The 26,396-nt window shown below is 38.2% G+C and overlaps 2 protein-coding genes across 4 annotated transcripts in view; one reads left to right on the top strand and one right to left on the bottom strand.

The window, feature by feature from the left end:
• The first annotated feature begins 202 nt into the window (after positions 1 to 202).
• Positions 203 to 13,587, top strand: tagln3a (transgelin 3a). 2 transcript variants are annotated; one of them, XM_026259924.1, is made up of 5 exons: positions 203 to 575; positions 1,066 to 1,271; positions 2,309 to 2,483; positions 5,857 to 5,959; positions 11,830 to 13,587. In XM_026259924.1, exons 2-5 carry the CDS (start codon positions 1,092 to 1,094, stop codon positions 12,011 to 12,013), a joined length of 642 nt encoding a protein of 213 aa, XP_026115709.1. In that variant the 5' UTR covers positions 203 to 575; positions 1,066 to 1,091; the 3' UTR covers positions 12,014 to 13,587. The 2 variants fall into 2 exon arrangements, with proteins under 2 accessions (XP_026115709.1, XP_026115708.1); XM_026259923.1 differs by having other exon boundaries at positions 209 to 575; positions 1,041 to 1,271.
• A 128-nt stretch (positions 13,588 to 13,715) lies between these two features.
• The window catches only part of LOC113094233 (matrin-3), a 34,439-nt gene continuing 21,758 nt past the window's right edge, over positions 13,716 to 26,396 (bottom strand). For both annotated transcript variants that reach the window (XM_026259918.1, XM_026259919.1), the window contains 5 exons: positions 24,772 to 24,902; positions 22,217 to 22,304; positions 21,887 to 22,016; positions 21,533 to 21,654; positions 13,716 to 14,058 (listed from right to left, as the gene is read on the bottom strand). In XM_026259918.1, coding sequence (XP_026115703.1) covers positions 14,008 to 14,058; positions 21,533 to 21,654; positions 21,887 to 22,016; positions 22,217 to 22,304; positions 24,772 to 24,902 — 522 coding nt within the window. In that variant the 3' untranslated portion in view covers positions 13,716 to 14,007. The remainder of the gene's footprint in view (positions 14,059 to 21,532; positions 21,655 to 21,886; positions 22,017 to 22,216; positions 22,305 to 24,771; positions 24,903 to 26,396) is intronic.

Here is a 26,396-nt window from a genome sequence, read left to right as displayed (position 1 = left end):
GGTTTATGGTAGCCTATTATGTTTTATATTCCAATTTCCTGTTTGTATGTTCTTTTGTATGTAGGCTATAACATAATTAATTATAAATAACTGTACATTTACACCTTTGTTGCATTTATCAAAATCGCATTATAAATAGCCTATCACTGTGAAGATCAGCATTTGAGGAATGTAAAGATCACGCCAATTAACACGAGACCATATTATTGCATCATCCCCGACTGTATTATGATACCTTGTTCTTAATCATGACCTGTTTTTCTAAGTACGCACACTGATGTTTTCATGCACACAATTCTGCCATACTTCCGAACGGATTTCAATGCCTTTTTGGCTTAACGCGCTTGCTACTGCAACACGTCACGCCAATAATGCGCGCAACCTTCCCTGTTACGTAACCCTTAATGTAGAGCTCCATCAGCGAGGATGATGCGTTATGCTCTGCTTGGGCTGTTTCCACGTAATGACGGATGCTGAGCTGCGTCCCACCCCCTGCCCCATACGAATGGTCCTTCATGGTGCCACCAGACGGACATTACACGGCCGAGGAAAACAACAAACAGCCTCCATCACAAGTGAGTTGATGCATAATATCTCACTACACTGTGGGTAAATAAGGGCATATTACACAATCGGGTGTAAACAAAGCGATGTAGTTGCCTGTTTTAATTTTGAACTAGAGTCCGTGGGACACAAGCTGGCATTTATGTCAGTTTGCTGTTAATAATCGTGACCAAATGGAAACGCTGGTCTATTTAATCAATATCATCGTATTGCTGTTGCATGTCTAGAAGGGACTCGTTTGGAGGACAAATAGCCGGTCAGTTTTTGAATGGATAAACAAATTAAATCTATCAATCGTTGACATACAATAATAAGTTCCAGTTAGAATCCAGAACAGGAATAAATCATTGGCGATTTTGACGAACTCTCCTGTCAGTATGATTCACAGCTTAAGCTGTAGCCAATCTGTTTTAGTAGGCGTATAGTAATTTAAAATAAGAAATAAAAGCCATGTTATGTGTGTTTCCACCCTATAGGGGTTGAGATTTTTTACCATTGTAGGTTGGTGTTAATGTCTGAGTGCCACCATGGCAAACAGGGGACCAAGCTATGGGCTCAGCCGTGAGGTCCAAGAGAAGATTGAACAGAAGTATGATGCAGAGTTGGAGGCTCGGCTTGTGGGATGGATCATGGCCCAGTGTGGTGACGACCTGGAACGACCTGAGCCTGGCAAACAGAACTTCCAGAAATGGCTCATGAGTGGAACAGTAGGTGTTGAATAAGGAATATGAGGAAGGAAGGGAGGTGTTTAAGAGTTCATTTAAAATCGTAATATTAATGTCAACAACTAATTTTTAACATGGGGAACCTAAAATTATTTGGTAAACCTTTCCCTATATCTTACACATCTGAGAGCTGGAATCATAATTTGGAATGATAATCACATTGCGGAACAATTAAATTATTATGTCACATGATTATAATACTGTACAATGAAAAGGAATTGTGGATGTGTGAATGTTGAGAAACAATTTTCACTCAGTATTTTACAGTATTTTACATTTAATTACAAAAATACAGCAATTCAGAACAAATTCGAAGTAGAAGAGCCAAAACAGTATTTTCTTGTAAAATATACTTAAGTAAAAATATTCAGGGCATTTTGTACCATATTGTTAATTGTTACTGTGCACTAAAAGCATTAACTTTGCTGATGATGGGATAGAACACTTTTTTTGAATATGTAATAATACAGTGTAAACGTATTAGGACATCGTCTTCTTGAGAACACACACCTCCCTACTGTTGGTTTCTCATGCAAGCATTAAGCTTCTAACAAAATTTGTTATCATACTATTTAACTTCAATTTGTATATATATATATATATATATATATATATATATATATATATATATATATATATAAAATCCTGGCCATGTTTTTGTGTTTTTGAAATACATTTTGGGTAATATTAGCTGAACAATTATGCATGGATACACACTTCACAGATGCACCAGAAATAGAGCACCATCTAATCATGCTTGGAAAACTACTACTATGATTTGTGAAGAACTAATTGCAGTCTTCCTCCCGCTATTTAAGACCCATAAAATGCAAAAAAAAAAAAAAAAAACTGAGATCGCGTGATTTTACAGAACACCTTTCTAAGTATAAGACACAGACAGATTTTTGTCTCTTATTGTTTTAGTAATCAATAGGATGACATAGTATTATTAAGAATCTGGCAGAACTTATATTTCTCCTTTCACACTTCGCTCTTCCTGTCTCTTAACCCCTTCACAGATTCTCTGCCGGCTCATTAACAGTCTGTACCCCAGTGGTGAGGAACCAATTAAGAAAATTACAGAAACTAGTATGGTCTTTAAGCAAATGGAAAAGATTTCTCAGTTCCTGCAAGCTGCTGAAGATTATGGTGTTAACAGAGGAGACATATTCCAAACTGTTGATCTTTGGGAAGGTAATGTGCATGAACACACACAAACAGAATGGACTGAATTTGAACTAAATGCAAGGGAAGTTTATTACTCAAAAACCAAGTTGACACTTTTAACTATGTTTAACAAAGTTGACTCTTTTAACTATCTTTAGACCGTTTTGCTTTGATGAGACACTAAAATTGCTGCTTTATATGAATGAAGAGTTCCACCAAATATGTTCATTTAAGTAATTTATATTAGAAAAAATTGAGGATTTAAAATGCTTCCTTGAGGAACACCACACGTAATTGGTAACAAGCTAGACAACATACATTTAACATATACTCTCTGACTTCTATTTTCAAGATAAGATTGTACCCACCTAATAGTCTCTTCATTTTATAGTAGTCTATAGTAGTTTTATATATAGTTAATATATAGTAAAATTTAATAATCTACAGTAACAAAGGGCTTCCGAGATCTAACATAACTGTTCTGCATAATTTACCACTATCAATTATTTTTTTTATCCCCTCAGTTATACTGTATATAACATACATGAAGTCTAAAACATGACTAAAGATCATGCTAAATGTTGTTTCTATTTTATTCAGTCTGGTCATTCATTTTCATTATCTCTGACAACACGCATTGAACAGAAATGGGACAAATATTAACAATATCCACCTTACTGCCCTTTATATATACTCTGGCACTATTTAACTCATTAGGGATTTTGTCTATAGATATAAATGATGTCTACCGTATTTTCCGGACTATAAGTCAGACTTCTTTTCATAGTTTGGCTGGTCCTGCGACTAATAGTCAGGTGCGACTTATTTATCAAAATTAATTTGACATGAACCAAGAGAAATGAACCAAGAGAAAACATTACCGTCTACAGCCGCGAGAGGGCTCTCTATGCTGCTCAGTGCTCCTGTAGCCTAACCCTGAAAACATAGAGCGCCCTCTCGCGGCTGTAGAGGGTAATGTTTTCTCTTGTTTCTAAATAAATGTGACTTATAGTACTGTGCGACTTATATGTTTTTTTCCTCGGCATGACGTATTTTTGGACTGATGCGACTTATACTGTACTTAGGTGCAACGGTATTTTATGTAGCACGCATTGCTTTTAATCAAATATCTATAATTTCAAAATCATAAGGTTGCATTACAAATTATCCATATCCATCAGTTTGACTGAATGAGATGTAAATTTTCCTTCATGATTTATTTTTATGTCAAAAATCCTCATTAGGGTGATTAGGGTTGGAGCAAAACTCTGTAGGAAAGTGGTCCTCAAGGGCCAGAGTTGAGAACATCTAGGTTTACTAGCATGTAACACTCATTCTCTGAATGAACAGAGATGTTACATTAGAAGAGACTGTAGAGTGGAGTCTTGCCATAGAGCCCAGTCACCTTCGAGTGGTAACAGAATGAGCCAATGGTATGCGGAGTACCTTGGTCTGTGGAATTTGCATCCCAAGCTCCGCCCCGCTGTGTGGGTATATAACGAGCAGCATGAGCAACTCACATTCAAGCCTTCGCTGAGGAGCCCAGCCATGTGACCCAGCCATTCAGCAGAACAGCAATTGTGGAAAAGGGATGCAATGTCTCCTTTTCCTCCTAAAGGGAACGAGGGTTACATACGTAACCTAGATGTTCCTTTTCAGACACGTTCGACATTATGTCAGAAGAGACTGACGAATGGGGTCCCTTCCAAAACACCACAATGGCTGTCTTCCAGTAACCTGTGTAAGTGATAGCAGCCTGTCATGAGGCCAGCACAAGCGAAGGGCTATACCTAACACAGAATGCACTGGGTAGCATATTTCAGCTGGAAGTATGCTAATAGACTGCCTGCTCATAGGAAGTCTTACAAAGGACAAATCAACCAGCTATAAATATGAATCTCTGAGGTACTCAGACCACAATGTGGAAATGTTTCAACGTCAGAAATGGCAAGGGTGGCTTGCCAAGGGAAAGACACATGCTGCCGAGAGAGAATTACTGTGGAAATATACACGTGGGACTGCCCATGAGGGGAATCACAACAGATGGAAACACCTAGTCCAACACAGGGACTGACCGTCAGGGCATGCACGCAAGTGCTGGCCATGCGCCAGCGCCCAGGAGGAAGCCAAACTCCTAATTGAGAGAGCCCTCTCCTAGGGGGCATGGCAGGTCTTGAGATTGATAAGCCAAGATAATAGCATCCACTATTCAGTGGGATAACCTCTGCTTGGAGACAACCTTTCCCTTCTGCTGGCCTCCGTAACAGACAAAGATATGGTCTGAGGTCCTGAAGCACTGAGTTCTGTCTATGTAAGTGCGGAGCGCACGTTCTGGACAGAGTAGCACCAGGACTGGGTCTGCCTCCTCCAGGGGAAGTGCTTGCAAGTTCACCATCTGATTTCTAAAAGGAGTGGTGGGAACTTTGGGCACGTATCCAGGCCGAAGTCTCAAGATGACTTGAGAGTTGGTCGGCCCAAATTCCAGGCATGCTTTGTCAACTGAAAATGCCTGCAAGTCCCGACCCTCTTAACCAAAGCCAAAGCCGTCAGGAGTACAGTATTTAAAGATAAGAATTTCAGCTCCATTGACAGTAAGGGTTCGAAAGGAGCTCTCTGGAGTGTGGTCAAAACAACTGCGAGATCCCAAGTGGGAACTTGGTGAAGGTGAGGACTCAAGCCTACCTTGTGATGCGACAATCGACATTTGGTCATCCTCCAGAGCTCCGAATGAGATGCTGAGATCCTGGTGAGAGGACCCAGCAGACCACCGGGAACTCCATAGGCTGAGGCGTTTGTGAAGTGGGTAATGCCCTAAGAGGCTGTCTCGTCGAAGAAGTCCACACCATAACCCTCAGATCACCCAGGCCACCAGCAAAAGTAGCCTTCTTATGGAAAAAGGAACTAGATTGGGGTGTGGCAGAGGGTACTCTATACCATTTAAGGTAATCGGGTCTTGATCTTATCACTGAGATTGTCATGTCCCCACAATGAGAACTTGAACCATCCACGAATGCAGCCTCAGCATGCTGAAAGCCCAGATATGTGACACAGCAATCGTGGCCATCACGAGGACCCATATATCGACTGCACAAAGACTGCAAAGATGTGCTCAGCTTGAATGCGAGTTGTTTTTGCTGCTTCTTATATACCCACACAGCGGGACAGAGCAAGGTACTAAGCATACCATTGGCTTGTTCTGTTACCACTCGAAGGTGATTGGGTTCTTGGGAAAGACTCCATTCATCAGTCTCTTCTGATGTAATGTCGAACATGACCAACAGAAAGGGAACTCCTGATTGAACTATTGTCATTACATGGTGTATATAGGACTGTACAAGATGCCTTTGGCAAGCACTGTCACAGGTATCATGTTCATGAGGCTTTTCACTCTGTTTTAAAGGAAAGGACATGGCTGCAGTCCAGAGGACACTGATGGCTCTGGGAAGTGAAGCTCTGACAAAGGATGATGGACATTACCATGGAGACAAAGACTGGTTTCATAGGTGAGCTGGACAAAGAAGGGTGTCACCCATTAGCACTATGACTGAGAACCCACAGATCTTATCTATTTCAGCCCGTGCAGAATTAACAACAGTGCATATACTAGTAGAATCTAAATTAAGATTCAACAGATTCATCAGCCAATCAAATTGTTTTATTTGTACCTGGTGGATACAGTCTTTGCAGAGGCTATTGAACTGGCTTTAAGTTGGTCACACATTAATTGATGTAGGCAATTAAATTAAATAGTCTTGTGACAGATCCATAGTCAAGTCAAGTCACCTTTATTTATATAGCGGTTCTCCTCTGACCAGACGAAACCAGTAGTTAAATTCCAGGCTGCAGCAAAGTCAGATTGTGCAGAAGAATCATCTGTTTCCTGTGGTCTTGTCGTGGTGGTCGTCTGAGACAAGGTCTTTACAGGGGATCTGTATCTGGGGCTCTAGTTGTCCTGGTCTCCGCTGTCTTACAGGGCTGTTGAGGTCCTTTCTAGGTGCTGATCCACCATCTGGTCTGGATACAGACTGAATCTGGTTGCTACGGTGACCTCAGAATAAGAGAGAAACAGACAAATATTAGCGTAGATGCCATTCTTCTAATGATGTAGCAAGTACATAGGGTGTTATGGGAAGTGTTTCCGGTTTACCTAATTAATGCAGCCTAAAAATCCTTTAACAGATTTGGATATTAAAAGCATATTAGTATGTTTTGTGTAAGCCAGGTTAAAGAGATGGGTCTTTAATCTAGATTTAAACTGCAAGAGTGTGTCTGCCTCCCGAACAATGTTAGGTAGGTTATTCTAGAGTTTAGGTGCCAAATAGGAAAAGGATCTGCCGCCCGCAGTTGATTTTGATATTCTAGGTATTATCAAATTGCCTGAGTTTTGAGAACGTAGCATACGTAGAGGATTATAATGTAAAAGGAGCTCATTCAAATACTGAGGTGCAAAACCATTGAGGGCTTTATAAGTAATAAGCAATATTTTAAAATCTATACGATGTTTGATAGGGAGCCAGTGCAGTGTTGACAGGACCGGGCTAATATGGTCATACTTCCTGGTTCTATTAAGAACTCTTGTTGCTGCATTTTGGACTAGCTGTAGTTTGTTTACTAAGCGTGCAAAACAACCACCCAATAAAGCATTACAATAATCTAACCTTGAGATCATAAATGCATGAATTAACATTTCTGCATTTGACATTGAGAGCATAGGCCGTAATTTAGATATATTTTTGAGATGGAAACATGCAGTTTTACAAATGCTAGAAACGTGGCTTTCTAAGGAAAGATTGTGATCAAATAGTACACCTAGGTTCCTAACTGATGACGAAGAATTGACAGAGCAACCATCAAGTCTTAGACAGTGTTCTTGATTATTACAAGCAGAGTTTTTAGGTCCTATAATTAACACCTCTGTTTTTTCAGAATTTAGCAGTAAGAAATTACTCGTCATCCAGTTTTTTATATCGACTATGCATTCCATTAGTTTTTCAAATTGGTGTGTTTCACCAAGCCGCGAAGAAAATAGAGCTGAGTATCATCAGCATAACAGTGAAAGCTAACACCATGTTTCCTGATGATTTCTCCCAAGGGTAACATACAAAGCGTGAAGAGTAGCGGCCCTAGTACTGAGCCTTGAGTTACTCCATACTGCATTTGTGATCTATACATCTTCATTCACTACTACGAACTGATGGAGGTCAAATAAGTATGATTTAAACCATGCTAATGCACTTCCATTGATGCCAACAAAGTGATCAAATCTATGCAAAAGAATGTTGTGGTCAATTGTGTCAAACGCAGCACTAAGATCCCATAAAACTAATAGAGAGATACACCCAGGATCAGATGATAAGAGCAGATCATTCTTAACTCTAAGGAGAGCAGTCTCAGTAGTATGATATGGTCTAAATCCTGACTGGAAATCCTCACATATACCATTTTTCTCTAAGAAGGAATATAATTGTGAGGATACCACCTTTTCTAGTATCTTGGACAGAATGAGAGATGAGAGGCTTAATAACAGCCAGTTTGAAGGTTTTGGGGACATATCCTAATGACAATGAGGAATTAATAATAGTCAGAAGAGGATCTATGACTTCTGGAAGCACCTCTTTTAGGAGCTTAGATGGTATAGGGTCTAACATACATGTTGTTGGTTTAGATGATTTAACAAGTTTATACAATTCTTCCTCTTCTATAGTAGAGAATGAGTGGAACTGGTCCTCAGGGGGTCTATTGTGCACTGTCTGATGTGATACTGTAGCTGATGGCTGAATGGTTGCAATTTTATCTCTAATAGTATCGATTTTAGAAGTAAAGTAGTTCATAAAGTCATTACTGCTGTGGTGTTGGGAAATGTCAACACTTGTTGAGGCTTTATTCTTAGTTAATTTAGCCACTGTATTGAATAAATACCTGGGGTTATGTTTGTTTTCTTTTAAAAGAGAAAATTAATCGAATCTAGCAGTTTTAATGCTTTTCTATAGGATAGGTTACTTTCCTGCCAAGCAATACGAAATACCTCTAGTTTTGTTTTCCTCCAGCTGCGCTAAATTTTTCGGGCTGCCCTCTTTAGGGTGCGAGTATGCTTATTATACCATGGTGTCAAACTGTTTTCCTTAACCTTCCTTAAGCTTAAAGGAGCAACTTTATTTAAAGTGCTAGAAAAGAGAGAGTCCATAGTTTCTGTTACATCATCAAGTTGTTCTGAGGTTTTGGATACATTTGGAAGATAACTTAAAAAGCAGTCTTTTGTGGTAGAAGTGATGGTTCTTCCATACGTGTAACAAGAAGAAGAATTTCCAATTTTGGCTATATGAAGTTTGCACAGAACTAAATAATGATCTGAGATATCATCACTTGGCTGAATAATTTCAACACTATCAACATCAATTCCATGTGACAGTATTAAATCTAGAGTATGATTTTGACAATGAGTAGGTCCTGAAATGTGTTGTCCAACACCAATAGATTTCAGAATGTCTATAAATGCTGATCCCAATGCATCTTTTTCTTTATCGACATGGATATTAAAATAACCAATTATTAAAACTTTATCTGCAGCCAGAACTAATTCGGATGTAAAATCACCAAACTCTTTAATAAAGTCTGTATGGTGCCCTGGTGGCCTGTATTCAGTAGCCAGTACAAACATAACAGGGGATTTATCATTAACATTTGCTTCTCTGGATAATGTTATATGTAGCACCAATACTTCAAACGAGTTATACTTGAAGCCTGCCCTCTGAGAAATCTTGAAAACGTTGTTATAAATTGAAGCAACTCCTCCCCCTTTGCCTTTTAGACGCGGCTCATGTTTATAACAATAATCTTGGGGGGTGGACTCATTTAAAATAAAGTAATCATCAGGTTTTAGCCAGGTTTCTGTCAAACAGAGTACATCTATATTATGATCAGTGATCATATTATTTACAAAAAGTGTTTTCATAGAAAGGGATCTGATATTCAATAAGCCAAGCTTTATCATTTGTTTATCCATATTGTATCTGTTTTTTCATTTGTTGAACCTCAATTAAATTGTTAATCTTAACTTGGTTTGGACGTTTTTTGTATTTTCTAGTTCAGGGAACAGACACAGTCTCTATAGTGTGATATCTAGGTGAAAGAGTATAGAAAAAGATGTGCTGAGAATTAGCTGACCTCTGTGATGTGAGGCAGCTACAGTAGCAGATGGTCTGTTTAGCCAGTCTGTGTGCTTCCTGACCTGGGCCCCAGTTAGTAAAGTATAAACTCTAAGACTATTTGCCATATTTCTAGAGAGAAGAGTGGCGCCACCCCAGGAGGGATGAAGACCATCTCTTTTCAACAGGTCAGGTCTGCCCCAAAAGCTCGTCCAATTGTCTATGAAACCTATGTTATTCTGTGAGCACCACTTAGACATCCAGCCATTGAGCGATGACAATCTGCTATGCATCTCATCACCACGGTAAGCAGGGAGGGGACCAGAGCATATTACAGTGTCTGACATCGTGCTTGCAAGATCACACACCTCTTTAATGTTATTTTTAGTGATCTCCTTCTGGCGAAGTCGAACATCATTAGCGCCCGCATGAATAACAATCTTACTGTATTTACGTTTAGCATTAGCCAGCACTTTTAAATTTGCCAAAATGTCAGGTGCTCTGGCTCCTGGTAAACATTTGACTATGGTGGCTGGTGTCTTTATATTCAAGTTCCGTACAATAGAATCACCAATAACTAGAGCCCCTTCACCAGGTTTCTCAGTGGGTGCATCACTGAGTGGGGAGAACCTGTTTAATGGTCTGATCGGAACAGAAGAGCAGTGTAGACTACCCTGCCTCACCGTCACCCAGTTGCCCTGCTGCAGGGGCTCTGTTTCCGGATCCGAACAATGTACAGGAATCCCTGAGCTAGACGCATCCAAAGCCGTATTTAGTGCCCTAACATTCTTACTGTCCTCAATTAAAGGATGTGTGTCTCTAATTCTGAAATCTTCTCTGTCGGCCTAACTATTTCCCTGCATTTATCACATGTGAATCCCTCATCTGCGACAGAGATGGATAAACTGTACATGTGGCAAGAGGTGCAAATAACAATAGCAGGAGAAGCCATTACTCACCGTGCTTGATGAAATATTCTTACTGCGGTTGTTTGATGAACTTGTGGGAAAACTGGAGCGAGAGAGAGGAAAGGAGAAAAGAAAACAGTGATAGGTTCGAATGAAGACGCTTATGATAAGCTAACGAGTGCTAAAGCTTTGCAGGTGTACTGCACTCACGGATATAAAATAAAAGTGAACGATCAAAGTTAATCTGATAAGATTGATCGATAATATCAGAAATATGGTGTGAATTAAGTTATATTTTATCACTTCAAAAAACAGAGAGTGATAGTAAGATAAAGATTCTAAAGAAAAAATAAAATAAAACCAGCTACAAGGAGCTATGATTAGCTACAGAAGGCCAGCAGGAAGTAGAGAAAACACTGTCCAACAGCGACACCAACAGCCAAGGAGTAAAACTGACACTGGAGGTTTCAAGGTCTGCATTAGCATTGTGGGCAGCAAAACAATAGTGTAGATGGGTAGTATAGTGTAGTGTGACCCACTCAAGCTCCAGCTCAAGGTCCGCATTATTATGAGATGAAAAGTCGTATGACATAAAGAGATATATTTTAACTTTTTATGTCATGATTTCAACTTTTTGTCATAATTGACTTTTTATTTTATTTTTTATTTTGTCCATTTTGACTTTATTTCACGACTTTTTAATGTCATGTTATAATATTGACATTATGTGTAATGATTTATTTGTATCACATAATAAAAAAAGAATTAATTAGAAAAGAAATAATAATAATAAAAATAGCATATACCATTTTCATGTCTTGATCATCAGATTTCTTTAGACTGCAAAGACAACCAGTGGCACTGCATTGGATTAACTTAAAAACAAAAATCAGTGATGGAAAATATTTCATTTATACTTGAAATTCAGTGTTTTAACACAGCTTTTGTACGTTGTGGACTGGCATGTGTTCACATAGAGCACAAGCCAGTAGTCTTGTTATAGTGTGCAAGTGTCCCAATCACGACATTACATGGCAAATGAGCATGTATGAATAATAATTAGTTTTGAGGTTAATAGCTTTGCATCTTTGAAATAAATTCTGAACATTCTGTTGAGTTACCAGAGGTAAAACAATCTATTATTTTAATTTTCAAGACCAGAGAAAATCCACAAAAATGTATTTGATGTTGTCAACAACTTGGACCAGACTTTATTCCAACAGTCAGAAGTCTGGATGTACGGGACTAAATCTAATACAGCTGCTCCATTTAATGCAAGCACACACTTACTGCATTTTAATGTTTTTAATTATGTTTTAGGAAAGCCAAGGTCCACAAGAGGGAGTTTTCTGAGGAGCAGCTGCGTCAAGGTCGCAGTCTTATTGGCATGCAAATGGGAAGCAGTCGTGGAGCATCTCAATCTGGCATGGTAGGGTACGGCACCCCACGGCAAATCATGCGGTATGACTCTCCTCGACATAACGGACAACAGAGTAATCCCTAAACACCATATAGTTTAATATTTAAAAAATGTACTGGAGCCCAAAGCCAAATCTAGAGCTCCAGTTGTAGGAGGAATGTGTACGTTTGTGTATGTATATAGATAAACTGTGGACTGTTGCTGCTTACACCAGTCCTTGAATTACACACATCAGAATGTTGTCCCTTCATCCACAATGCACCTGTGCCGGCTGTTATTGTCTCTCAGGCAAGCTCCAGATCAAGGCCAAAATGTGCAAAATAAATAATTTAAATTGAATATAATATCAAAAGGCTCAACTCTTAAAGTCTCTTGTAATATACATCTCTGTAAACATGTAGCCCTTTAAAAATGGTAAGCTGACAATCTGGTACTTGAATGTCTAGCGTTCATTTATAATTATGCATTATGCTCATGATTTTACCTGAAGCTACATAAAAGTCAATTTAAGGAATTGTGTCCTGTGAAATTAAACCCACAATATCAGCATTGCAAGCCCATACTCTACCAGTTGGGCTGAATGAGTTGTGCATGCTGTGCAATAGGTACATTCTGAAGAAAAGTCTATTTTACTTAAAGTTATATGTAACCAATCAGTGTGTCAATATATACAAAATAAACAGTGCTTAAAATATAAATGTATTTGATTAAAATAATACTGTGCTCAGTTGCTACCAAATGTACATTATTGTTTATGTGTATACTAACTATAAAGGTTCATGCACCTGCTAGCAGAATGCGCCAAACTAATCGACTCAGGTCATTCAGTGTCTTCAAAAAATTTAATTGTTGTGCAGAAATTTCTGGTGTCACCGCAAGTAAATCTAATACGAAAGAATGTGGTATTTATTTAAAAGTAATTTTAAATGTAGCTATTTTCAACTTTTGTTAATTGTATGCATTAACATGCATGTAAAGTAAATATGTTTCTGATGCTAAGACTGCATTGCAGATTGTGAAGTTTGACGTCTATACACAGTACCTTTGACAATCAAAATACTTTCCAGTTATGACTGAAATGTTTGGCTGTTTAGTTCCGTGTTTCTAGTTTTTATTTTTGTGGTTTGATTTTAAATCAATTTATTATTAGAACATTTAAATTAACCATCATTATTGTTTTTGTGCTGTTTTCTAAATGTCTTGGTTTAGTTTTAATTTATTGGAATGTAGATACATTTGTTGTTGTTTTTATGCAAAATTGTTTGACTATTGTAAAAGTGAGGACTAGATATAAGTCTCAGTTGTGTGCACAAATGTCTATAATTTCGATAATTGTTGCAAATATATCTTGCTATTCACTGGAAGTTGTTTATGTGTTTGTGAAAGGTAAACTCTTGACCAGACCATTGTTTGTTTAAATTGGAACATTAGTTAATATATTTACACAAATGTGCCTCTACTTATACAAATCATTCCACGTTCATTTAATTCTGACCTTCACAGACACAAGCTGCAAGGTAGAGTGTATTGGTTTGTGGTAAGATACATTTGTAATGTCTGCTGACCTGATGGAATATTGTACACTCATTCATATAGCATTTTCTTTACAAATAGTTTTATTCTGTGAGGTTTAAGCATTTTAGATTTCAGTGTTGTGTCAAAGTAAATCTGCACTCTCACACACAGTGTATTTCATTACCGGTCATGAACACTGAAGAGGCATGCATAACTAATGGTACCCTGCTCTTATGTAGAAATGGAGAAGATTTCATATTATGCATACAGGTGACAGTAAACAAACATGAGTTTATTTCAAAGCTTAATGTAACATTCTCGTTTAGCTGATATACACGTTCGTTCTGCTAATTGTTGAACATCCAAACCATCACAATGGCTACACAATTTTGTCCACAAAATCTGCCTTACACACACACACACACACTCACTCACTCACTCTTGTAACATGGTGAAAAACAAAACATTTGAACAGAAAGAATATGGAAATTAACTGGAATGAAAACAAATAAAAAACAATGGCTCAAAAGTACAAGGCCTTTGTCTTCTTTGTGTTTTTTCACTCAGCCATCTTGGTGTCCATCTGCCTCTTCCACAACTTCAGCATGTTTAAGCTAAAAAAAAAAAAAACAATATGTAAGTTCATCCACATAACCAGGACAAGAGGCATAGGAAACATGTCATTTCATTGGCTGGGAGATTAGATGCCAGCTTGTGCCATGCAGTTTTATCGATGGCACATCACATGGCACTTATCTGTACTAGTCATAATTTTGTCCTACATATTATTTAAAATAAATTTAAAAAAGCACTATTAAAAGGATAGTTCACCCAAAAATGAACTCGTCCTCAGGCCATGCAAAATGTAGGTGACTGTATATGGTCAAAAAACCATATACAGGCAACACAAGATTAATTGCCGTGGCTCCTGATAATATATTGAGTTCTTATGAAATGAAATGATCAGTCTGTACAATAAACTTCAAGTAATTTACAACATTATTATCTTTAATCCAGAGCCTCAGTAAAATGGGGAAGTTAACTTTTTCGCAAGCTGGTTCAATTAACTGATTCACCAGTTCATGCAAGCAAGCAATGACTACATATATATGCAGTTATATTACTAAAGCACCCAATAATGATGCAAAATGTGCTTGTGTTTATAATGTTGTAAATAATGTCTCTTGCACAGACCGATCGTTTTTCTGCATAAAGGGCTTTTCACACTGAAAGTGAAAATTCGGCTTGAAGACACTTTTGAATCTAAACAATAGATCCCTATGGGGCTATTCACACCAGGCACAAGCATTCGCGGTGTGAAAAAGTGAGGATTTTAATTTTTTTTTCCTGCTATGTGCCGTTTTTTCCCCCATTGCTCCACAATGAAATGATCCGTAAAGTCAGATTTGAGCTTAGATCACGTTCCCAGAGCAGCTGCTGTTGCACAAAAGGGTGAAAGTGGTGGCGGCATTTCGAAAAAAACAGTGTATATATAAAAAACAACAACAACAAAAAAAAAATCGTATTCCAAAAGAGAAGAGACTGGATGCCGAGTTCCTGTTATCTTTGTTATCTGAGAAAAGATTTATTCTCTCAAATTCTTAATATCATTTCTAAATTCTCCATGGCATTATGTGATCTGGAGTGTCCGGTTGTCTTTCACATATATGAGTGTTATGAATTCTGCATTAAACTTACAATGTAGCCAATCACAGACCTATCAGGCCAATTAGAGGGGTTTTATTTAGTCAAAATTCACTCACCCCTGAAAACTGTTTTAAGCGCAGTTTTTCAAGTTCATGAATAATCTCATAACAGTGCAGATGCGATTTAAACAATGGAACCTTATGAGACTGCCATAAACTAAGATGATTGAAAGCTTTTTAGTGATTATAAACGGAGCGAGCTTTGCTAGAAAGTCTAGGCTATAATAAATTTAGAATTTTATGAAACTTGTCTTTCAGACAAATACACAATGCAAAGCTCCGGGGAATGGTATCCTCTAGTGATGCTCTAGTGATGGTATCCTCTAGTAACCCACGGATCGGGTCGGGGTGGGTAAAGAAATTGGCACTTTATTAGTGGGACGGGTTGGGGCGGGTCACTAAAAACCATTGTTTTTTTTTAAATCCATTTATGTTGCGTGGAATTTAGTGATGGAAATGTTTATTTCAAGAGATTCATTGATTTTCAGTTCTTTCACCAAAATAATTCTGATTCGTTCACTGATTCATTCAGTACACTGATTCAGCAGGTGTCGAAAAAGAGTGTCTTATGTGTTATGTCTTAAGTCGACAAATGTATTTACTTGTGACAAAAACTGATTTGGCTTTATTAAAGTGTGAGCATGATCACATTAAATAAATAGTCTAAATAAGTTGTTCAGATGAACAAAGCACAAGGTTTTCTTGCATAATTAAACATTTTAATTATTCAGACAATTCATATATAATATATTCACATTAATAAATCGGGGAATAAACATGGAATTATGTTCTGTATGCTAAATATGAAAACAAATGTTTGTGCACCCATAACTGCGCTTTGTATCTGCTGATTGCTGATCGAGATTTACATTCTTGGCCGACTGACCCTGTATACTCTCATTCATTTTATTCATGAACGAGCTATGTATCAGTTCATTCAACTCGTTCACGAATGAGAAGATCGTATTTGTTCACAACATTCCCAACGTACTGATTTCATGACATATCAACCAGCAATTTCCAGTAACAGATGGAAGAAAGTTCAGGAATAAATGGCTTTGGTAACAACAATTCACAAACTGAGAAATTTCTAGTGACTGGATTGGAATGATTTAGCAGCTGGAAAAAAGACACAAAAATACAATGAACATCAGAAAAGCAGCATCTACATTTCTGAGACACTTAAAATAAAAACCATCACCATTCAAATCAACAGCAAGAGTCAAAGAGGCAGCGTTGTACCATATTGACAGCTTTTATGCTGGGCTGTAAGGTTTTGTTTTGATACTTGTATCCTTAAAGACTTTTGAGAAATACATTTTTGCGCCTTCTTTTGCACATTTTTTTTTTTTTTTTTAGTTAAATTTCACCCGTGCACACAACCAGAAGTGGGTAGATTACTTACAATTCACGAGTCCACACTTACATATAATTAGCTGAAGTATTATAATGCATATTTGGCGTGCTGTCCAGGGAAGGGGCTCCGAGCTCTGGAAAGGCCCGAACCTAGAGTACCCCCCAAAAAGCAATAGCGGAAAGGACAGCCGCCAGACTAAGGACCCCCCCACAATAGCGTTGAGATCTGGCGGGGGCTAATATTTAGAAAGTCAGCTGGTTAGCAGGTCGGAAGAGCCTATGTACTCCAGTGGGAGCAACTTTACCTATTTGGAGACAGTACAGCGAGTACTGTCACCCGTCAAACAGGAACGAAAAGTTAGGTGGCCGTGAGACTCTCGCCGACATCCGATGGGAGCTCAATACTCAAGGCATTGGACGGGTAAGCCTCTCCGGACATAGAAAGGAAAAGGTAAGGTTGTCTAGCCGGGAGGCTCTCGCCGAAGTCCGATGGGAGCTCAATACTCAAGGCATTGGATGGGTAAGCCTCGCTGACTGTAGGAGGAAAAGGTAAGGGTGTGTGGCCTGGAGGCTCACGCCAGCATTCCGTGGGAGCTCAATACTGATGGCATCTTATGGGTAAGCCTTTTTGACCAAAGGATGAAAAAAGTTGTCTAGCCGTGAGACTCTTACCAACATCTGACGGGAGCTCAATACTCACGGAGTCGAATAGGTAAGCCTCGCCGACTGTAGAAAGGAAAAGTAATGTGGTCTAGATGGGAGACTCTCACCGACGTCTGAAGGGAGGTAAATACTCACGACATCAAACGGGAAAGCCACTCCGAACGTAAGACAGAAAGGTAAAGTTGTATGGCCAGTATTTGGCCAGACAGTGAAGGAGGGAATTTTATTTTATTTTTTTATGGAAAAGGCAAAGGTTGGATCAAGACGGGAGCACTCTTGCAGTGCCTGACAGGGGTTCAATACTAGGAACAATTTGGCTGTCTAAAGGGTAGATGCTTATGAGGATTACTGCATAATTGTTTAACAAATCCAATGAGCTGCTTCCGATATAGTCAGAAAATCTTGGTGCAGTCATTGTATTTGAAAAATTAAGTGTACAAAAAATAAATAGAATTTCCTGTGCCAGTGTACCCCAGATGAGTGCCATTAATCAGCGATATGGCCATTGTCAATCGTCATCTTGTCAGTGCGTGAGATCGACGATAAGTAAACATATGTAATCGTGCTTGGGTGGAGGAAGAGAGAGAGACTATGTTCTTGTCGTGGCATGACTTTTTGCTGTTTTAAACCATGCAGGTGAAAGAAATAAAGCCTATGGAATCACCGATAGTCTAAAAGAATATATACTTTCAGATGCACTGATAAACTGATGTTAAATATAAAATTATTATATTTAAAACAGCTAATCTGGGTAATCGGGTACTACTGTCATCTCGCTTGTCTTGTGAAAAATTGCCGCATCTGCACACGGAAGTTATCTATCTAAATGATCTGGAAATCGGTCAATGGTGAAACAATAGAGGATTTCATTTAAAGTTCAACAATTAAACCCTAATATGGATGTAAACGAACATGTTAAATATAGTATTCAAAACAGGTAAATATATTTGGAGTAAGGTTTAGTTGAAACTGATGCATTGGTCGTACGCGCCTCATGATGAGACCGACACAACACCACAGAAACAAAAGAATGAGATACATTCTAACATAACTGTGGCATTAAACTTAGTTAGTGAGGCTTGTTTAGAATATTGTGCATACCAGATTACTTGTTAAAGTGCAATGAAATACCTTGTATCTGCAGACGATGTATGTCTGTTTGTGGATTGAGACTTCCTCACTGCCTACAGGCTCGAATCATCCTTGCAAGCACGGGCAAGCGTGAAATGGAATAACGGAGCAGTTTGGTAGCTGAATTATAGTAGGCCGCCTAATAAGGATAATAAAATACAATTATAGGAGAATGAGTCTAATATCGTCTTGACTATAATCGATACGTAATACTATCACCACCACCTAGGATGAATAGGCATAACTGTGAAGCGGAGGTGATGTCGACTTTTGCCAGAGGAGAACCACGACCCATTGAATGATGAAAAAGGATTTTTTTTTTTTTTTTTTTTGTGAGGAGATACAGAAAAGGCTCCTGCGGGAGCAGACACTGCTGTGGTAGATACAGAAAAGGCTCCTGCGGGTGCAGACACTGCTGCGGCAGTGAGGAGATACGGAAAGCAGATAAGTAAAGGGGAGCACGAGAAGAATAGGAGAGATAGCTGCTTTGGCCGCCTGCGGAGCTTGCTTCGACTGCTGTAGTTGTTGAAAGTGAAAAAAAAAGTGAAAGTGACATGACATTCAGCCAAGTATGATGACCCACACTCATAACTCGTGCTCTGCATTTAACCCATCCAAAGTGCACACACACAGCAGTGAACACACACACACACCATGAACACACCCCCGGAGCAGTGGGCAACCATTTATGCTGCAGCGCCCGGGGAGCAGTTGGGGGTTCGGTGCCTTGCTCAAGGACACCACAGTCATGGTATTGCCAGCCCGAGATTCGAACCCACAACCCTAGAGTTAGGGGTCAAACTCTCTAACCACTAGGCCCATCTTCCCCCTCCTTGGCTGTGGGAAGAGTAGACAGGTTAGTAACATTTGATGGGGCAACCTAAAAAATTAATGCGTAACCTACTGTGTTGCCAGCTTAGCGATTGGTTGCCTAATTTGATAATTCCTTAAGCCTCTGTCCACATTAGTACGTTCCTGTTGGAAAAGCATCATTCCTCTTGTTCTGGCCTTCCAGCCTTTTTAAACAGCCTCCAAAATGGATACATTTGGAACACTGGTTTCACATTGTAGTATAGACTGTGGAAACAGAGGCTTCTGAAAACAATGAATATCATTTAGTCTTGTAAAACATACCAATAGACATGATCATGGCAATAACATTAATTGCAGTTATGTGCTATTCACTTCCAAGCAGTTTCTAAAGATATTTACTTTCATGCTTTTCATATTATAGTCCTAGAAAGACAACAGAATTTTTACTCACACTTGCTGCCCTACGGCAAAACGAGGGTAGTGGTATATTAGATAAATTCTAAGCGATCATGCCAGTAAATGGCGAAATATGTCCCTAAATAAATTGCTCCTGTCAGAATAATTGCATGAAACTTATGTCTGTGTGAGGTTTAAACATGAATGGTAAGGCAGATAATATCTTTGGACATTTCAGTGTGGATGACGACTCTGGAAAAAATGCCTTGGCTTCGTGGTAAAAAAAAAATGGCATCATCATCCAACAGAACTACATCATAACCTCATTTAACAAACTAAGCCACCTTCCATGGCACACGAAATTTGGACACGATTGTCACATTTCTCCCTCTAGGCAGTCGTGCAGAACTTTCAAACTGGTCGTGCAGCAACTGTTACCTTGGCATGTTCACCATGGTAAAATTAATAATTTTAATGAATATAATTTATGAATACATCGTCACAAATCAGATGACCCCCAAAATAAAACAGTAGGTTTTATGGGGCTAATCAAGTAAATAATGGTTTAATAATTATTTCTCCCATAATTATTATAAACCACCATTTTACATAAATAGTGTTTGAAGAATAATGTTAAAGTTAACAAAATATTGGTAATTCTGACCTTGCACAGATAGATTTGATTAGAATACATCACATCTGGTTGGGCGTTCGCATATGGTCTAGTCGCAGAAGTTCAAATATTTGAACGCATCCGAGGCTCAAATCGGATCTGAAATTTCCGTATACGTATGTGATCGGAACTCCAAGCAGATCCCACACTACTTTCTAGCCGCGAACCTGTATTTAGCGTCTTCACCTGAAAATGTATTGGTTACGACGCGCGGTCTGCGCCGCTAGAGGAGGCAGCCTCAAACTGTGCCTCGGCCGGAAAAGCCGCGGTGACAGGCTGAGCCGCGGTGGGTAAGAACTGAGGTGTGATTCCAGCGCTCGAGGAGAGCCCGGTCTTGATCGGATCAATCGTGGTGTCGAGTGAGGCGAGCTCGGGCTTTGCACGGTCTATTGGCCAAGACGTGTGGCTTGGCGAGAAGAGCAGCTGTCGCAATGACGTTTGATGGTGCTCAGCGGCCGTGTTTAATGATCATGGGTATCAGCAAAAGTAGCAGATCTGAAAAATCCCCGGTATGGATCTCCTCGGTGGAAGGAAAATTGGGTCTGTGATAAGATGGCAGACAGAGTGAACCAGGATGCTGATAAACCGTCATTGGAGACAGGTAGGCTAAATCAGCTGTATTTATACCCTAAGGTTGATTATCTTAAGTGGCTCCACCTGTGCTAATTAGGCTAAGTATCTGACGTGCTCCTCTCGAACCTTGTTATGAAACTACATATTGATATGTTACCGATTCCAAATTACATTACAAAAATGTTAGTCAGTAACATAATCCATTATATTACACATTTTAGGTAAATATAATCAGACTTTTTCATTACTTTTAGATTACTTTTGTCCTCGTTTATCACATTGCTTTTAAAAGGATAATACTGCTCTATAATGAAGTAAAAAAGTTAAACAGTAAAAAAATACATTATACTTATAGAATTAACAACTTGAAGTGTTTTAAACATTATAATATATCAAGGCTTCCCAAACTGGGGTTTGTAAAGGAACTGCATTTTTTTTTTTTTTTTTGAGTTGAATGAAAAGCTCAGAATTAAAATCATAAACCATGTGAAATTAAAATAAATACGTTTAAAATAATCAAATTAAAACACATAATAAAAAGTTAAATATTTTGTTTACCTGCATGCCATTTGACCATTAACCAATTTCAGAGAAAATGTTTACTTTTTTACTTTGTTTGTGACATCATAAACCCTAAAACCCTTGCCCCCGGAAGCACACAAGCTAACCAATCTGAGCCCATTACATATTTCAGAAGAAGTGGCTTAATAGAACCAAGAAGAACAGACCATTTTTAGGAAAATGGAAAATACATGGGAAAAAATTTATTGCAGTCACCTTGAGGTTGTTGTAGTGTTCAAGGCTGCGGCAGTGCTCTGATTTTGCTTTCTTCTCATCAGTGTAGAATATGTTACACAGCTTGCAAAAGAAGCCAGTCACTGGGATGACGTAGTTCACACCTGAATAAGGCAAACTAGTTTTAGAAAATGAAGAAAGAGATATCAAAGGCAATAAAACTTCAAATTATTAGATAATTTTTGTTGTTTATGAAGCACAACATTTAATGAAAAAAACATTTGAAGCAAAATTTTGTATAGTCAAATAATTATAGCCAATATAGTCCCCCCACTCTAGCTAATTTAGTTCCCCCAAACGGAGTTCATAATACATGCAAGTGTGTGATGGACTTACCAACAATTTGGTCTGGTTGATAAGGGTTGAGAGGGGTTTTGTCCAGTTGACTATTCTTTTCCGAATCTTTAGTTTCACAAACTGGATCTCCACCAACCCCTTCACAATCCGGCAAAGAACTGTGCTGGTTCTGCACACACGTTTTCTCTTAAATGATTTTTACCGACAGAGATCAAATATTCCTAGGCCAGCTTTCCTTCAACTGACCCATTTAAGTTTAAGTTTTGCATTTAAGGGTGACTTTTTAGATCAAAATGGTTCTAGTTAAAGCATAAGAAGAATTTTGGTCAAATGTGTCCATGTTACCTCCTTTGCACCAGTTTTGATTACCTGGTCATTTTCTCTCCTTTCAGTGCTTGGTTTAATTTCTTTTGTTTCCTTTTTAAACTCGCTTTCCTCTGCATTTTCAGGGTATCTCCTATAGTAAAAGAGCATAAACTGAAGATGTCACAACCAAGAGAAAATAATTATTATTTGTTACTCTGCCAAGGGTAGTTACATTACATGCACACATGAAAAAATGTTCTCTGCACTAGGAAGATTTTCCTAGTTTCCAATTTTACATGAAAGTTTTATATGTCTGAATTTGGCTGAAGTAATTTTGTAAAAACTATTTCAAGGTAGTCAGTTACAAATAATGTTTATACACACCTGCAATAATATTGCTGATAATATTTTTTTAAATAGTCGTTTATAGTGTTTCCTTATATCTGATGTCACCTTAATAATGTCAGTTATATTTTTAACATTACATTTACATTCAGTCATTTAGCACACGATTATCCAAAATGGCTTACAAATGAGGACAATGGAAGCAATGAAAAACATAAAAAAGAGCAATGAAATATAAGTGCTATAACAAGTCTCAGTTAGCTTAAATGCAGTACATGTAGCAATGGCTTTTAAATAATATAATAAATAAAAAGAAAACAGAATAGTAAAAGAATAGAGCAAGCTAGTGTTAGAGGTATTTTAATTTGTATAATAAATAAAAAGAAAATAGAATACAAAAAGATCAGAAAGGTAGTACTAATATATATATATATATATATATATATATATATATATATATATATATATATATATATATATATATATTTTTTTTAACAACAGAATTAGAATAGTGCGTGCTAAAGTTAGAAGGTCAAATAAAGATGGAAGAGATGGGTTTTAAGCCGATTCTTAAAAGAGCTAAGGATTCAGCTGCTCGGATTGAGTTGGGCAGGTCATTCCACCAGGAGGGAACATTTAATTTAAAAGTCCGTAAAAGTGACTTTGTGCTTCTTTTGGATGGCACAATCAAGCAACGTTCACTTGCAGAACGCAAGCTTCATAAGTCTGAAATAATGAATTTAGATAAAGGGGTGCAAAGCCAGTGGTAGTTTTATATGCAAACATCAATGCCTTGAATTTTAAGCGAGCAGCCACTTGTAGCCAGTGCAGATTAATGAAAAGGGGTGTATTCTTTTCGGGTTATGACAAATGTATCTTTCTGCCGTGTTCTGGATTAATTGTAAAGGTTTGATAGAACTGGCTGGAAGACCTGGCAAGAAAGCATTGCAATTGTCCAGCCTGGACAGAACAAGAGCTTGAACAAGGAGTTGTGCAGCATGTTCTGAAAGAAAGGGCCTGATCTTCTTGATGTTGAATAAAGCAAATCTGCAGGACTGGACAGTTTTAGCAATGTGGTCTGAGAAAGTCAGCTGATCATCAATCATAACTCCAAGGCCTCTGGCTGTTTTTGAAGGAGTTATGGTGGATGTGCCTAACTTGATGGTGAACTTATGAGGAAACGATGGGTTTGCTGGAACCACAAACAGTTCTGTCTATTTATAAAAAAATAAATACATAGCACAAGCAAACAAAATGTATCAAAAAGCATTTTGTTAGGTTCCAAATAAAACAACAAAAGAAAAGACAAAAAAAAAAAACGGTCTAACTTAAAAAACTAAAAATCTGAATATGCCCACACTTAAAGGAATGGCACAAAAATGAAAATAGGCTGAAAATGTACTTACCCCTCTGACCACCCAAGATGTGAATTAGTTTGTTTCTTCATCGGAAGAGATTTGGAGAAATTTAGCTTTACACGATTTGCTCACCAATGGATCCCCTGCAGTGAATGGGTGCCATCAGAATGAGAGTCTAAACAGCTGGTAAAAACATCACAATAACCCACAAGTAATCCACACCATTCCAATCAATCAATTAACATCTTGTGAGGCAAATAGCTGCATGTTTTTTAAGAAACGAATTCATCATTAAAATGTTAATTTTCAATGGTTGCTTCTGACAAAAACAAATCCTCTAACAATAATATTTCTTCCTCCAGTGAAAAAGTTGTCTCGTCTCAATCAAGAGGGAAATATGCATATATTAAGCAAATACGTCTGTGGATTTTGATGAGAGAGAACAACAAGCGATGGCCTTTTTTTACCACAATAAGCATTTAATTGATGGACTGGAGTCATGTGATTGCTTGTGGATTTTTGTTCTGTTTTATCAGCTGTTTGGACACTCATTCTGACAGCACCCATTCACTGCAGAGGACCCATGGGTAAGCAAGTGATGAAATCGGTTTTGATGAAGAAACAAACTCATTTACATCTTGGATGGCCTGAGGGTGAGTAAATTTTCCTCAAAATGTCATTTTTGGGTGAGCTACTCCTTTAATGACCTGTACTACAGAAAAGTGAAGTTAGTTCTGAAAAATGCTCCGGCAAGAATTGTTTGCATATTTCTCGTTCAATGACATTTTAAAGTGTGCTTAAATGCTGTCTGGGGCCAACTGTACATCCTTACTATTGCCTCAGTCAACAGTGGAAATGTATTTTATCATTTGTGTAACCACTCTAGTAAGTGACGGTTTTAATGTGAATACCTACCAGCGAATCAGAGAATCCCCTTTCCTGCACATAGCTATTTTCAGCACCGACCCCCAAAATTCGCAAGGACTCCGACTGTAATGTGCAACCATTTTTTCAGCTGCCTTTGTACTTTCCAGTTGCATGTAACACTGAGAAGTAACAAGACAAGGCACAGGAAAAACAAACAGCATGAAAAAGTGAATATTCACAAATTGTGCTCTGCTGTTATCACACACTGCAAAAAAAGCTTATCTTACCATTTTTGTCCTGTTTATACTAAAATTTAGTGCTGTCAAAAATGTATCACAATTAATCACATACAAAATTAAGTTTTTGTTTACATAATATATCCATGTGTACTGTGTTTATTATGCGTTTATTATGTGTGTGTGTGTGTGTGTGTGTGTGTGTGTGTGTGTGTATATATATATATATATATATATATATATATATATATATATATATACATACAGTATTGTTCAAAATAATAGCAGTACAATGTGACTAACCAGAATAATCAAGGTTTTTCGTATATTTTTTTATTGCTACGTGGCAAACAAGTTACCAGTAGGTTCAGTAGATTCTCAGAAAACAAATGAGACCCAGCATTCATGATATGCACGCTCTTAAGGCTGTGCAATTGGGCAATTAGTTGAATTAGTTGAAAGGGGTGTGTTCAAAAAAATAGCAGTGTGGCATTCAATCACTGAGGTCATCAATTTTGTGAAGAAACAGGTGTGAATCAGGTGGCCCCTATTTAAGGATGAAGCCAACACTTGTTGAACATGCATTTGAAAGCTGAGGAAAATGGGTCGTTCAAGACATTGTTCAGAAGAACAGCGTACTTTGATTAAAAAGTTGATTAGAGAGGGGAAAACCTATAAAGAGGTCCAAAAAATGATAGGCTGTTCAGCTAAAATGATCTCCAATGCCTTAAAATGGAGAGCAAAACCAGAGAGACGTGGAAGAAAACGGAAGACAACCATCAAAATGGATAGAAGAATAACCAGAATGGCAAAGGCTCAGCCAATGATCACCTCCAGGATGATCAAAGACAGTCTGGAGTTACCTGTAAGTACTGTGACAGTTAGAAGACGTCTGTGTGAAGCTAATCTATTTTCAAGAATCCCCCGCAAAGTCCCTCTGTTAAAAAAAAGGCATGTGCAGAAGAGGTTACAATTTGCCAAAGAACACATCAACTGGCCTAAAGAGAAATGGAGGAACATTTTGTGGACTGATGAGAGTAAAATTGTTCTTTTTGGGTCCAAGGGCCACAGGCAGTTTGTGAGACGACCCCCAAACTCTGAATTCAAGCCACAGTACACAGTGAAGACAGTGAAGCATGGAGGTGCAAGCATCATGATATGGGCATGTTTCTCCTACTATGGTGTTGGGCCTATTTATCGCATACCAGGGATCATGGATCAGTTTGCATATGTTAAAATACTTGAAGAGGTCATGTTGCCCTATGCTGAAGAGGACATGCCCTTGAAATGGTTGTTTCAACAAGACAATGACCCAAAACAAACTAGTAAACGGGCAAAGTCTTGGTTCCAAACCAACAAAATTAATGTTATGGAGTGGCCAGCCCAATCTCCAGACCTTAATCCAATTGAGAACTTGTGGGGTGATATCAAAAATGC

Source organism: Carassius auratus, unplaced genomic scaffold (genome assembly GCF_003368295.1).
Source record: "Carassius auratus strain Wakin unplaced genomic scaffold, ASM336829v1 scaf_tig00215316, whole genome shotgun sequence".
Taxonomy (NCBI): Eukaryota; Metazoa; Chordata; class Actinopteri; order Cypriniformes; family Cyprinidae; genus Carassius; species Carassius auratus.
The sequence above is the reverse complement of the archived record's forward strand: the minus strand, read 5'-3'. Positions and strand labels throughout refer to the sequence as shown.